The 12572-nt window shown below is 35.8% G+C and overlaps 1 protein-coding gene across 1 annotated transcript; it reads right to left on the bottom strand.

Moving 5' to 3' along the window:
- Positions 1-4313: 4313 nt before the first annotated feature.
- On the bottom strand, positions 4314-7243 carry LOC111509442 (cathepsin L-like proteinase). Its single transcript, XM_023165201.2, has 2 exons — positions 7087-7243; positions 4314-4678 (listed from the first exon to the last, which is right to left on the bottom strand). The coding sequence occupies exons 1-2, from the start codon at positions 7168-7170 to the stop codon at positions 4478-4480; spliced, it is 285 nt and encodes a 94-aa protein (XP_023020969.1). The 5' UTR covers positions 7171-7243; the 3' UTR covers positions 4314-4477.
- Between the last annotated feature and the right edge of the window lie 5329 nt (positions 7244-12572).

Here is a 12572-nt window from a genome sequence, read left to right on the forward strand (position 1 = left end):
AGGACGGTTTGTGATAAATTGAAAAATCATGTTTGTTGTTCCTTCTACTAATTGTTAAGTCCAAGAAATTGATTAAGTTGTCTGCTTCTATTTCTATAGTGAATTTAATATTTTCATGAATTTTGTTAATATCTCTATGAAAAATATCTAATTGCCTCTTAATACCTGTAAAACATACCAAAACGTCATTCACATATCTATGCCAATACATGAATCTCTTAATGAAAAGATGTTTAAAAATCGACTTTTCTAGGTTATTCATAAATAGATAATTTCAATAAAGAAGTCAATATTATCAAGCAAATTGCGGTTAACAATGGGTTTAAAGTCGAATTATTTAACAAAATACTTGCCAAGAAAGTCTACGCAAAAGCGATTCGAGACGTTTTTCCTATTGATGAGAGATAATCAAAATTATAGAGCTTTAACGTACAACCAAATAAAAAATTATAAATTAAAGTGTGGAACGTGTCCTAAGGTATATATTGGCCAAACTGGCAGAACATTTAGGAATCGAATCCAGGAACATCATACGAGCTATGTAAATGAGAAAACAAATTCAACATATTCAAATCATCTTCTAGAAGAAAATCACTTTAACAAAGAGTTCGAAATTTTGCACATAAAAATAAAGGTTTGAAACTGAATCATTTGAAAGCAATGGAAATAAGAATTCAAACATTCCAATGAATGACCAACTAGATTTGAATAGATCACCATTATTGAACTTGTTTTCTTAAAATCCCAGAAAGAATTATTATTGATGTAGATGTGAGGTTTTATGCTTTAGGTAATCATAATTCAACAGGTACCTTAGGTAGAACAGGTAATTTTTTGAAGGTAGTCTCAATTATGATTACCAGTAGTATATAAACATCAATTTAAGAACAATTTGAAGTATTCATACACTTTAGAAAGCTACTGTGCTAGCGAAACATGTTTGTCAACAAAGAAATGTCCCGTCGCTAGGCGGGTGTAATGATTATGTTTTTGTCAACAGAGTTCGCTATGTATAAACGGTCGGCAACAACAAGAAGCAACTATAACATATTTAAGGTTGGCGACCCAAATTCAGACCCCTTTAGGAATTTACGTTATATTTTATCCAATATAATTAGTGAGTGTTTGATAATACTGATCAGTTGCAATTTTCTGGATTCAATAATCATTTCTAAAGATAGGTATCTGAACAGTTATTTATGATAAAACTTTGTCTACAATAATTTTATTCACATTTTATTATAACCACCCCAATAACACCTAATTCAGTAGGAGGAAAGTTTGTTTCAAAATCAGACAGGACAGTGAACCTAATTCAGACGGTGACCCTAACGCAGTACCTACTAATGAAAACCATGTAATAATCAGAGGCGAATGACTTGAAAATTCTCTGAGATGTGAGATTTTAGTTTCATCGTTGAGAAATTATCTGTTGAACACATGGTGTGAACATATTGACAAAATGAACTGCATAAATGTCTCTAATGAAAAAAATATACTTTAGAAAAGCGAAAAAAAGTGAACTTTGTCAATTCACAAAGACAGAACACAGAAATCAAGAATTTCCTGATGCTGCTTTATTGTAATATACTCCAAGAAAACAAACCATAAATGGTGGATACAGTAACAGCGTATTCGGAAGCTAATTTCATGAAAAAACTTCATATAAACATAGTTCCAGAAAATCATTGTTTACAAGATACAAGGTGTTATACTTTTTCAGTTACAAATAGTAACTCTAACATACTTTGGTGAAATAACAGAGACAATTGCGGGTTTTTTCAGAAAAAACATTCAGACCACATGCCGGTTTATCTAATTTTCTTTTTGATGCCAAAGATAAAGTGGACAAGATGGAGAAATCGTAAGTTTATAATCTTAAGTGGGTCAGGTTAGGTCCAAAGTGAGTGGGTCTATTCGACCATCCATCGCAACCCAACCCACAAGGGTTTATTGTGACTCACACCCGACCAAATGAACTCAGCTTCTAAACGAAGCCGATTAATTTGTATGGTGAATGGTCTTTCAGGTCAGATGGTAAGAGTACTGCTCTGCCGAACTCTGAAAACCTTATTTGGTCTCCAGCGGGGCAGGCACAAAGTTTATGCTATGCTGTTTCATCATTTCCAAACACAGGCGACACACACTGTTTTTCGATAGTCAGAGTCCCTGCATATGATGATTCGAATGACAGTGACCTGTAAAGAGGCCTGATAGACATCGTAGTTCATCCCTAGTGTAGTCCAACAACTGTTTCATATCAAGCTTCGAAAGGTGAATAAACGCTTTGGAGTGAGCCAGTCCTGGAAGATTCTGCCAGAAGTCCATAAATCTTTTTGCAATTCATGTGTTAAATCTCTGTTTGGCAAAGCCTTAAGCGATGCCAATGACAGGTTCTGGTCCGATGAAACTGCTTGCACCCCCTTGCAAGGTAGTCAGCAGCCTCATTGCCTTTCAGGCCAGTACGGCCAGGAATCCAGACAAGAGACAATCTATTGAGTCTTCCTGTCGAAGAGAGTCGTTTTTGGCAATTTGATACCAATTTAGACGTTGCTCGGTAGGAGCCAAGAGCTTCCAAGGCCGCTTAACTGTCCGAGAATAGTTTTGTTGACTTCTGTATGAGGTTGCGTTCTTCCAATCTCTCCGCACATAATTCAATAGCGTAAATTTTTACTTGAAATACAGTCGCATAGGTTCCTAGGCAGGTCGATATGTCTCTCATGGGTCTGCGACTGAAAATATCTGCACCAGAACTGGAAGGTATTTTTGATTTGTGAATCACCAACTATCTGCTCTTGATATTTCCTTCCCACGGATGATTCAGTCCTCTATACTCGGAAACAGTACTTTATGAGGCAGTTTGTAGTTGACAGTTGGAGGCATGACATCAGAGGTCATTTTCAGACTGCTGTGATGACCAACAGTCTGTTGCAGTCTGCGTTGAATTGATTTGTGCAATTGGCAATATGCACAAGTCTATATGCAGTCCATTTAGCCACTCTCTTCAGAAAAATGTGTAGAGGAGGTAGATCTAGAAAGATATCCATGGCCGCTGACGGTGTGGTACTGATAGCACCACTGATGGCCAGACGAGCCTGTCTCTCTAAGCCAGAGAGCTTCGCCTGGGCCGTTTTCTGTAAAGCCTTCGGCCACCAGGTATTTGCCTCGTAAGTGATCATTGGTCTGACAATCATCACATAAATCCATTGGATTTTTGCGGGACCTAAACCCCAAGTTTCATCACAAATTCTTAGACATGTCCATAGAGACAGTCTGGCTTTGTGTGAAACTTTTTCCAAGTGAGCGTTCCAGGTGAGTTTTTTATCAAGGAAAATGCCAAGATATTTCACCTCCGTTCCAAATGGTATGACCTCACCATTGAGGGAACATAGCATTAGATCGTTCAATTTGCTCCTCCTGGTGAAGGTGATTGTCACAGTTTTGCTGGGATTGACAGATATCTGCTCCCTCAGGCACCAACTGTGGACACCGTCCAACGTGCTTTGGAGGATATTACAAGCTACCTTTCCTGACGTGGACCTTGCCAAGGTCCAACAAGGTCATCTACATTAGCTTGCAGATCTACTTTCCTTCTATCGAGGGCATCAATCAGACTATCCATCAGGAGCGACCACAGAAGGAGAGACAGTACTCCACCTTGAGGGCAGCCTCTGGAGACCCTGAACCTAATGGCCTAGTCTTGAAGAGTCGTAGTTGCAGTTCTGTTTACTAGAATGGCATAGATCCAGCCAGTCATGGTCGATTCTATACTTTTCCTAGCCAGAAATGATGCTATAGATTTAGATAGTGCATTGTCAAATGCTCCTTCGATATCGAGAAATACAGCAACCGCTTGTGGGTAAATGTATTGAAAATATCTCAAATCGGTATGCTGAACATGAAAGGTCGTTCAGACTAGGTAAAAATGATTCAACGTTTCCAAACCATTCCTTGGAATTCAACTACCAGTCCCGGAATCTATGGGATCGGAAATTTTGCACTATGCAAGCAAACATTGGAAACTGAATGATTTGGAATCCTCAGAAACTCATATTCATAAGCATTGCGGATGTAATCTGCTAGATCTAGTTCGATCTAGTTCTAGTTCGATCTAGTTTACTCACCAGTTTTGAAACTAGCGTAACCACATTGTCACAGGTAAACAAATTTCAGGTACTGAATTAACTTAAGGACCTCTATTCTCACCTACAGCAGAAATAAAAGGGATAACATTATGATTTGTGTTCAGATTATTGTAATTGTTTGAAAATATCCTTAAAGGGCGAAACTGTAGTAACAACATTAGTTACGAATAAAAGTGGTAAAAAAAGTTTAATTTCTCATTTTCCAAAATTTATATATCGTTCATATAAATACTATATTTATACATTTATATATGTATATATTTTTAAAAAAATCAGGTTCTATGGAACAGATATCAATATCAACATTAAAAATGAAGCTTCAAAAACATTTTTCAGTTTATCGGTTTCAGCCCAAAAGACTTTTTGCTCTCTTCCTCTGTCATATCGGTGAATTGATTTATACCCATTTCCCAGGTTTCTTGTCCTGCTTTGAATCTCTGGTTGTGAGCGTCGATTTTCTGGACATTCTTTTCATATATTGAACGGTGAAGGGCATCATCTTGGGGAGTGTTGTATTTTTTGTTGAATTTTTGCTGCAACAAAAAACATTTTTAGTCACTAGTTTCAAAATGTCAATCTTTCGTCAGATATGTAGCTTGTTTGAGATATAGTTTATTTCATATTTAGAAAGTTTCATTAACGAGAAAAACCTGAATAAATGTATAGCTGAAACATTGAAGAATTAGGTATTACGGAATACAGTTCATCTGTTTTCACGAATAGTTTTCTATATAACTCTGCAAAACAATATAATGAATTACCCAGTGTATTCAGATAGTGTATAGTCATCAATCATCTGATTGAAGGTGAAAAATCATTTGACATATGTCAACAAGCTGTCGCCCCCGATGAACGAAAACCCTCAGAAGTCAAACCTTGTCTGAGGTATGGGTGGAAGATATCTCACATATCAACGTGCGGCACCTTGTGTGTTGATAAGCTATACTATGAATATTGAGGTGTAGGTGCTGACAAATACTACTTCTATCTTCCTTTTGATGTTATCTAAGACATGCGGATGCTGCATCTAGAAAACACTACAGAAACTTTCTATGTAATTTGATAAGAACCGCGAAAAGTTTCTACTGCAAAACTAGAATCAATGAATTGGTCAGAAATTTTAGAAATGAAATAAAAGAAATAACGAATGATACTCGATAACTCACATCACAATAATCCGCAGAAAATAAACGGATCCAGAAGTAGGAAACGATTTCCATCATTTCTTCGTAAATATAGGTGAAACCATTTCAAACAGAATAGATAAACCAACATATCCTGCTAGACAATGAATGTTTGAAATACAAACTGAGAAGAAAAAGTGTTTTCTGTATATTTCAATGTTCATGCAGAAGTATTTGTTTCGAAATAATTTTTTTTTTCGTGTAGTTCAATGTTTATACGAAAGTAGCTGTTTCAGAGAGGCTTTTTCTTCCAGATTTGTGTCTGGAAGTTACTTCTTTGCATGATCTACACATCTATGTATACAGTTACTTCTTTCAAAATTGATTACTTCCTTCCTTTCTTTGGAAGATTTCTTTCTTTTTCAAAAATTTGTCACTCTTAGAATATGTTACCCTTTCAAATTGAGAAAAAAACATTATAAATTCGCTAGTCCCTCAGCTGATGACAAAAAATTAAATCATGACAATATAGGAACTGAAAAATAGGACTTCTCCAGATCCTGACAAAATTACAGTATCCTACATTGAGAAATATCATATTTATCTTTTAAAACCATCATGTTTTATTTTGAACTCAGCAATCCTATCTAGAAATATTCCGTCTATCTTCAAAGAATCTATCACAATCCCAATTTTTGAATCTGGAAAGAAACAAAAAAGAACTATAAACTCATAACAGTGATAAATATCTTCGCAAGAATATTTGAAAAATGTTTAAAAAACAGATTTACAATTTTTTTTACAACAAGAATATTATTTCCACCACCTAGTATGGATTTAGGGAAAACTTTTTCTCAAAACAAACTGTTTTCGTATCAACGAATTAGGTACTATTTCCATTAGTTCGGACTAATATGATATAAATTGATTTGAAACCACCTTTAAACAAATTAGGTACTCATTTGCTTTCAGGATCAGAGAAAATGTTCAACCGTATTCTTAGACCTGGCTAAGGCGTTTGATACTGTCAATCATGATATATTCTTTCAACGATTGGAAGGCGTAGGAATAAAAGGCGTAGCATTAAATTTATTCAAAGATTACTTATCAAATAGAAATCAGGGCGTGAATATAAATTATCCACTACAGTTTGCCATGGGTGTGCCACAGGGAACTGTCATGGGCCCCATATATTTTTAATGTATGTCAATATATATTTTTTTTTTCGCTGATGATATGGCTGTAACATTCTCGGGTAGAACGTGAAACAAACTATATGGAAAAGCAGGAACTGGCATGAAAAAAAGTCAAGTATTAGCTTACTGAGCCTCAATCTAGACAAAAAAGATCAATTAATTTCTCTCCTAAAAAAAGACCAACCAAAAAAACATTCAAGCCTCCAAAACATTAGGATTAGTGTTTGTATAATTCCTTCGTTTTTTTTGATAAGCAAAATCAGCGGATACTGATATATTTTTTAAAAACGGTCGATATAAAATCTGATTTTCTATACAGAAAATGGCTTTCATTTATTATTGATAATTTTATGTCCACTTCAAGACGTTTCTGATTTCAAATGATATAAAAAAATTGATTACAGAGAAAAAGACTAACTAATTCCAAATTTTAATGATTCATCACCAATTGATTGGAGAAATCTATTTGAACTAGTTGTCGGGCTATGATTAGACAAACACTAAAATAGTTATCGTACAATGAGGATAACAAAAGAGCATATAATCACTCAACTCATTAGTTGAATTGAACAATAATGAAACAAAGCCAAATTTCAAAAAGATTAATTGAGTTCAACCTACCTTGTAGCTATTCCATTCCTCATCACTAACGGCATGAACTAAAGCGACTGCTACTATACAAAACACAACCAATTTCAGATGCATTTTTCTCGTGAATGTATGAAAAGTCAGGTGTTCGAAAAAGTATTTGGATATAACCTGATAGTGCGGAATGAGAATATTATATTCATACAGTCGAGTCAGGGCCGGAATCATGTTTTGTCAGTTCAAAATATAACTGATTTGGATACTACGGATTTGTGTTGAGATACGATGATTCTGATAGAGCCATCGTAAGTGGAAACAAAAATATGAACAATATTATAGACATCGAATTTGTATACATCCTGGGATATTTTCAGAACAGACATCAAGAATGTGACTTCTCCACTTATCGAAGAAATATTGCATATTTGTTAATGTTACTGAATTATCTGTTATGACTGTTGTAAATTTTCCCCTGACAAATTACGCTGACCGCCGCTGATCTTCGTCAATCGATTATGGTTTGGCCAAGGTAGAGCTGAATTCGACTCGCGTTTCTCGATCATTCTAGATATCGCTTCACTCCGAGAGACTTTCAAAGACAGACCTATCGACTTCCAGAGACTTCCGTTACGATATATAAATACTACCAATAGGCAGATCCGAAAGTATAGTTGATAGTGCGGTACGGTGCACAGTGTAGTCAATTATTGTCAAACCCATGGGAAAAACATAACAAGACTTTCATATTATCAACAACGGGAACGATACTTGACTAACATAAGCATCAATATTGTTGTGAATCATCCCCTAAAGAAAATAACGCTAGCCGCCGTTGGTGTCATACATCAATTGTGACGTGACCAAGACCGCATCCAACGCGACGAGCGCTCGCGACCGTTCTACCGGCTCCGATGAACTTCTGAAGAATTATCTACCGGTTCCGGGATAGTTCGTCCGACGTATATAAGCGCAACCCACACCGAGCCCCCTCCCGATATAGAAGGTCCAGACACTTTGTCGAGTTAGGCCCTCATGTCCTCCATTAAAAGATGGAAAACGTATTCATCCAAACACCCCAGACAGGTAGGGGTCCACGTGAAGGGCGGTACTGATGTCTGAGGACATTCATGCCGCCATCCCATAAATCAGTCTTGACCTGTTTGTCTCTCTAACGAACACCAGCCGAAAGGGTAAGGGAGCCAGGCTCCAACCTGTTTAAGCCAAGATGACACAAACAATAACAGCTCGTGGAAGTCGAGTTTACTGGACTGTGCGGTACAGAGTGATGTATCAAGGCGATAGACAAGACATTTGAATGATAGAGTTGAAGTTTTAGTTGAAGTGTTTGGTTTTATCAATAGTGAAATAAAGTTGAGTTTGATTATTGAACCGTGTAGTCAATTATTATTTATGAAACCAACGGGGAAAACGAAACAATATTTATAACATATCACTAGCCCTGGATTTCGATGCTGAATGAAAAAAATCTTGCTCTGATACAGATTCTAACAGAAACTACTCCCCTCTAACTTAGATCAACATCACATGTCTTGCTGTTCTCGAAATGAAGGTATTGTAGTGTCAAATCAGTTCATCATTACCGGGAAATTATATCCTATGTAAATTACGCTCTGATGTGCTATATGTACTATCACAACAAGGTGAGAGATGACGGGACAACGTGTCAAAATATTTGTTGAATCTGGGATGATTTTATGGAAAATACCTACGAAGAAATCGATATTTTCAATAATCTTGGATTATTCGAATGTCTATCGCCTTGTTAACTCGCTTTGTACACTGTTGGTAGTGTTTATACATATATATATATATATATATATATATATATATATATATATATATATATATATATATATATATATATATATTGCAATATTAAATTCTACAAAAAGGATTTGAAGCTTTATATCTTCTATTAATTATCAGCGAGCGCTTTCGACAGTTGGTAGTACTGTCATCATCTGGAGTGCCAGATGATGACAGTACTACCAACTGTCGAAAGCGCTCGCTGATGATCTACAAATCCTTTTTGTAGAATTTAATATTGAAATACTCAAAATAAAGGAAAATTAGTTGCATCAATCAAAATATATATATATATATATATATATATATATATATATATATATATATATATATATATATATATATATATATATATATATATATATATATATATATATATATATAAATATAAAAGTTTCTCGTAGCGACGCGATATCTAGAACGATAGAAAAGCGCAAGTCAAGTTGAACGCCGCTTTGGCCAGGTCACAGTAAATTGACGAATAACAGCGGCGGCCAACGTTATTATGTTTCAGGGGGTGATTTACAACTGTACCCGAGAATACAGGTATTCTCGGACTGTACCTCCACACCCGAGGTGGTTGGCCCCGAACAACATTTCATGAAATCATTACGTAATTCATCCATGATTCAAAGTGTGCGTGATGATGATTCGAGACAACTGTTGGTAAATACAATGACACATCGGAACTGCTTTTTACAAATATTGTAACCGTGGTGAGGCCAAGTGCAGCCCTCTGATAGATGCAAAAGTAAGACTTTTATTAAAGTAATCTACTCAATTGCATTATCACCCACTAGCAGTGTTAAATCACAATCATCTTCATTATTGAAAGTATTGGACCCAATTAAATTACTTTTTACTACGTTCAGCACTGAATTGTTCTCTGTTGCCATCAAGAAGTAACGATACATTTTTCATTTGCTTCAATACACACTTTCAATATAGTCATCAGAAATGAGAAAGGTTATATCATCCGCAAATAAAATTGCCTCTTGGCACGAAAACTCGTTGACATAAATCAAATATAATACAGGCCCTAGGATAGACCCTTGAGGTACTCTATTTGATACTAAATAACGGAGTATTGCGCAATATTGCCTTCTAATAACCTCGCTGTCGAACAGAGATGGAGTCAAACTGAATGTACAACAAATGATGTTGGCAACATTCGATATATGAGAAAGATTTTATTTTTCGAAAACAAAATCGGAGTTCGGATCTGTTTCCTTTATCACAATCCTTGAACAAACCACTTCCTATTCGGGCATAACTATTTTCGAATATTTATATTCAAGCATAATTACGTATTATTCCATCAATTGTTCAAATATCTATTTGAAGAAATATTCACTTGAATTTCGCAATCGCTAAAGGTGTTTATCTTAATTCGACAGTATAATCATTTCACGGAATATTTTTAACATAATGCCAAAGCAAATCATGTAATTACCAAAAGTTACGGTGCTCTAAAATCTTAACTCCCTTCTATGAATAACCATAATACATACAGGGTGATGCATCAAAAAAATTTCATGGGAGTCTAGTGTCAGGGATAGAACTATTCACAAAAATAACCCATCAAGTTTGTAAGTGAAGAAAACAAGTTTTGACCAAAAACTGTGGTAGGTTGTTGCGAATTTGATACCTCTATAAAATGAGATTTCGATTATATGTTCATTGCTTCTTCGCTTTTGAGAATCGAGCATATATTTTGATAGATATCGAGCTCTAAAATTTCAAAATTTTTCAATGGATTTTACTGAAAAACTCAATTGAAGGTTATTCAATCATATTAAATGGCTGAAATAGTGAAGATAATTCTACTATTTTTCACCATATTTATCATCTACATACTTCCTCAATTTTGAACCAGTTTCTACTACAATTCAAAGTTGACTTTTCCGCGGACATTACTGGAAATTGATATCGCAGCATCAAAATCTTTTTGGACATGAGTCACATTGCGGAACGTATAGTATAGTATTTCCAATACCAATTGGAACAGCACAGAGAAGGAATTCCCGCCTCGACATAGGCGTCGGCATATTATTTTTCAATGGTAGTGTTTCAGTTACTTTTTCTTACAATCATAGCAATTGATCACCCCATGAAAAAGTTATCTCAACTGAATTTTTCCACCATGGGTAATTATGAAAAACTTCGAAATTTAAGGTAGTTGATTTCCGAGTCGAAAACTCTAAAATACAATGAAAACACAAATAATCACACCGAATTCTCGTCGAACATATTATTATTTTCGACATATTATTATATTTACAAAATAATAGAGGCCAACAAAATTGCTACAAAAATCAAAATTCTTCTTCGCTATATTCGGATGAGGTGGAATCATCATCAAGTTGAATAACGATCGGATTTATGGAACTTTGCACATAATATTTGTTCTCTTCTTTTATAACGTGGGCCACACAATTCTTCCACACATCACTATTACCTACTTCATTCACCACTCGTCTTATATTGTCAAACACTACAGCATTCAAAGTCGGTGACTGATTACATTTCCGCAAGCTTTCTTTCATTGTGGCCCAAACCATTTCAATTGGATTGAACATACAATAGTATGGAGGCAAACGTAAGAGAATATGACCACGTGTTTCACACATCGAATCAATAATATACTCTTTTTGTAAATTACGTTGTTTCATGGTCGCCAGTAATACCTTTTTCGTTGGAATCTTTTCGGGTATTTCCATGTCATGATTTCGCATGAAATTAACAATATCTGCTTTTTTTATGTTATTGTTCGGTATTGTAGTCAATAACCGAGAATGATACGAAGCGTTATCCATAACAATAACCGAGTTTGAAGGAATATTTGGGAGAAGCTGCTCACTGAACCAGGTTTCGAATAAAGCCGCAATCGTATCCTCGTGGTAATCAGCAGAGGAATCTTTTATATTTTTGGCCGACAGAAGCAAAGCTTTAGATACGAAACCACTTTCATTCCCGGCAAGCAAAATCATAACACGTTTTCCCCTTGAACAAGGTGTGTTCAACGCACAATACTTGGTTTCGTCTACCCAGCCATATTTGACAACATAATGGGTGTCAAACCAAGTTTCCTCGAGGTAGATTATATGTCTGCTGTATTCTCGGTAGCTTTTCATTCGCCTCAAATATTTTTGTCGGAGTTGAACAATGCGTGTCGATTCCATTATGACCATCCGATTGTTCAATTTTTTATATTCGAAACCACAAGACAATAAGACACCTCGTAGAGTTTCTGCTTTTTAATCTATCGTTGTCAAATTTGCAGGTAGTGGTTCCACTAGTTAATTACCGATAAATCAATTAGGATAATCATCATTTAACAAACAAAGTCCATATCGGACCAAAAAACTTCAGGTATCTGTATCTGTAGAGTAGGGAGGGTGAGTGTAAGCCCACGCACTTAGGCCATATGTGACCCATTGTACATCCTCCCGAGGAGTTGTCCTCCTAGGTCGTCGTCCATCCTGTCCTTTCCAGGAAGGTGGACAGGTCGCTGGGAGACATCTCCTTTATATCGGCAGGTGTAGGCCAAGACTCGCCGAACACACACTCTCTTATTGACGATAACTCCGGACACTCGCACAGGACATGCCTGACAGTCTCATCTTCCTGTTCACACATCTTGCATAGAGTTGTGTCCACTAGCCCCATATTATGTAGGTGTTTCCTTAGCT

This window comes from Leptinotarsa decemlineata, unplaced genomic scaffold (assembly GCF_025532065.1).
Source record: "Leptinotarsa decemlineata unplaced genomic scaffold, Ldec_3_MD MMD2_P_RNA_scaffold_2, whole genome shotgun sequence".
NCBI lineage: Eukaryota > Metazoa > Arthropoda > Insecta > Coleoptera > Chrysomelidae > Leptinotarsa > Leptinotarsa decemlineata.

Coding starts and splice junctions, on each gene's coding strand:
- LOC111509442 (XM_023165201.2), bottom strand. CDS start 7,170: ATGCATCTGAAATTGGTTGTGTTTTGTATAGTAGCAGTCGCTTTAGTT. Junction 4,679..7,086: donor AGGAATGGAATAGCTACAAG/GTAGGTTGAACT, acceptor TTTTTGTTGCAG/CAAAAATTCAACAAAAAATA.